This window comes from Rhincodon typus, chromosome 46, assembly GCF_021869965.1.
Source record: "Rhincodon typus isolate 14 chromosome 46, sRhiTyp1.1, whole genome shotgun sequence".
Taxonomy (NCBI): Eukaryota; Metazoa; Chordata; class Chondrichthyes; order Orectolobiformes; family Rhincodontidae; genus Rhincodon; species Rhincodon typus.
In genome coordinates this window covers 9726166-9727092 of record NC_063377.1, presented here as the reverse complement: position 1 = coordinate 9727092, position 927 = coordinate 9726166, and the positions used below count along the sequence as shown (strand labels likewise).

The following is a 927-nucleotide window of genomic DNA, read 5'->3' as shown; positions in this document are numbered from 1 at the left end:
GAGTGTACTGCCTGGAATTGTGGTGGAGGCAGCCTCAACTGAGGGCAAAGGATGGTTATTTAAACAGAAATAATGGGCTGGTTGAGACGAGAGCTGCTCAGGAAGCCAGGATAGACAGAATGGGCTGAAGGGCCGCCTACCAAGTCTCAGTTGTCATTGGCTCAACGGGTTATGGGTGGTGGGGGGGAGGTCTGCATTGTGTGACCGTTTGGCCAATCATGTCACGGATGTACGGCGATCCTCGCAATCAACGACGCCGGGAGGCAGGTTCACGAAGGCCGACCAATGACGGGAGTCAAGACAAACAACCGGGTGCAATTCCCGCGTCGCTTCTCTTGATTTGTAGGTGGTGACGGACGGACGGGCGTCAGAGTCCAATCAATGCGGAGGCGGGGCGGTCGACACCTGATGGACAGAGCGCTGGCCCAATCGGTAAAGAACATGTCGGCGCCGTTGACCAGTCAGGTTTGAAGCGCGCGGGTGGGGGCTTTGGCGGGAAGAATGGAGCTCGAGACGAGCGGGAGCGGGGTAAGTGCCTCCCCCGAGGGAGGGCAAGAGAAAGAGGAGTCTGCCCCTGCTGAGGGGGAAGGGGAGGCTGCCGTGGAGACACCGCCGTCTGCGGGCCCAGACACTTCATCCGGATCCGGGGTGGACACTCCGGCCTCGGACTCTAAGAGACTGACACTCTTCAAGGCGGCGATAGATACCACAGTAGAGAAGCTTCTAGAAACCGCCAGGTAACACAGACAACAGGGCTGCACCTTTCATAGACACTCACCCCTCCTCTACTGCGCATAGACTGCCCCTTTAAGAGATCCCTCCCCTATTGCACTAGGACTGCCCCTTTAAGGGATTCCCCCCACTACTGCGCATGGACTGCCCCTCTAAGGGATCCCCCCCATTGCGCTGGGACTGCCCCTTAAAGGG

At 58.6% G+C, this 927-nt stretch overlaps 2 protein-coding genes across 2 annotated transcripts in view; one reads left to right on the top strand and one right to left on the bottom strand.

The window, feature by feature from the left end:
- Window positions 1-443, bottom strand: part of si:ch211-57n23.4 (immunoglobulin superfamily DCC subclass member 3) — a 35252-nt gene extending 34809 nt beyond the window's left edge. Inside the window, exon 1 of the mRNA XM_048620315.1 lies at window positions 284-443. Within this exon, the coding sequence (XP_048476272.1) occupies window positions 284-443 (160 nt within the window). The remainder of the gene's footprint in view (window positions 1-283) is intronic.
- Window positions 444-457: 14 nt separating this feature from the next.
- si:dkey-6i22.5 (polyamine-modulated factor 1) overlaps window positions 458-927 on the top strand; it is a 5228-nt gene continuing 4758 nt past the window's right edge. The window contains exon 1 of the mRNA XM_048620314.1: window positions 458-737. Within this exon, the coding sequence (XP_048476271.1) occupies window positions 502-737 (236 nt within the window). The 5' untranslated portion in view covers window positions 458-501. The remainder of the gene's footprint in view (window positions 738-927) is intronic.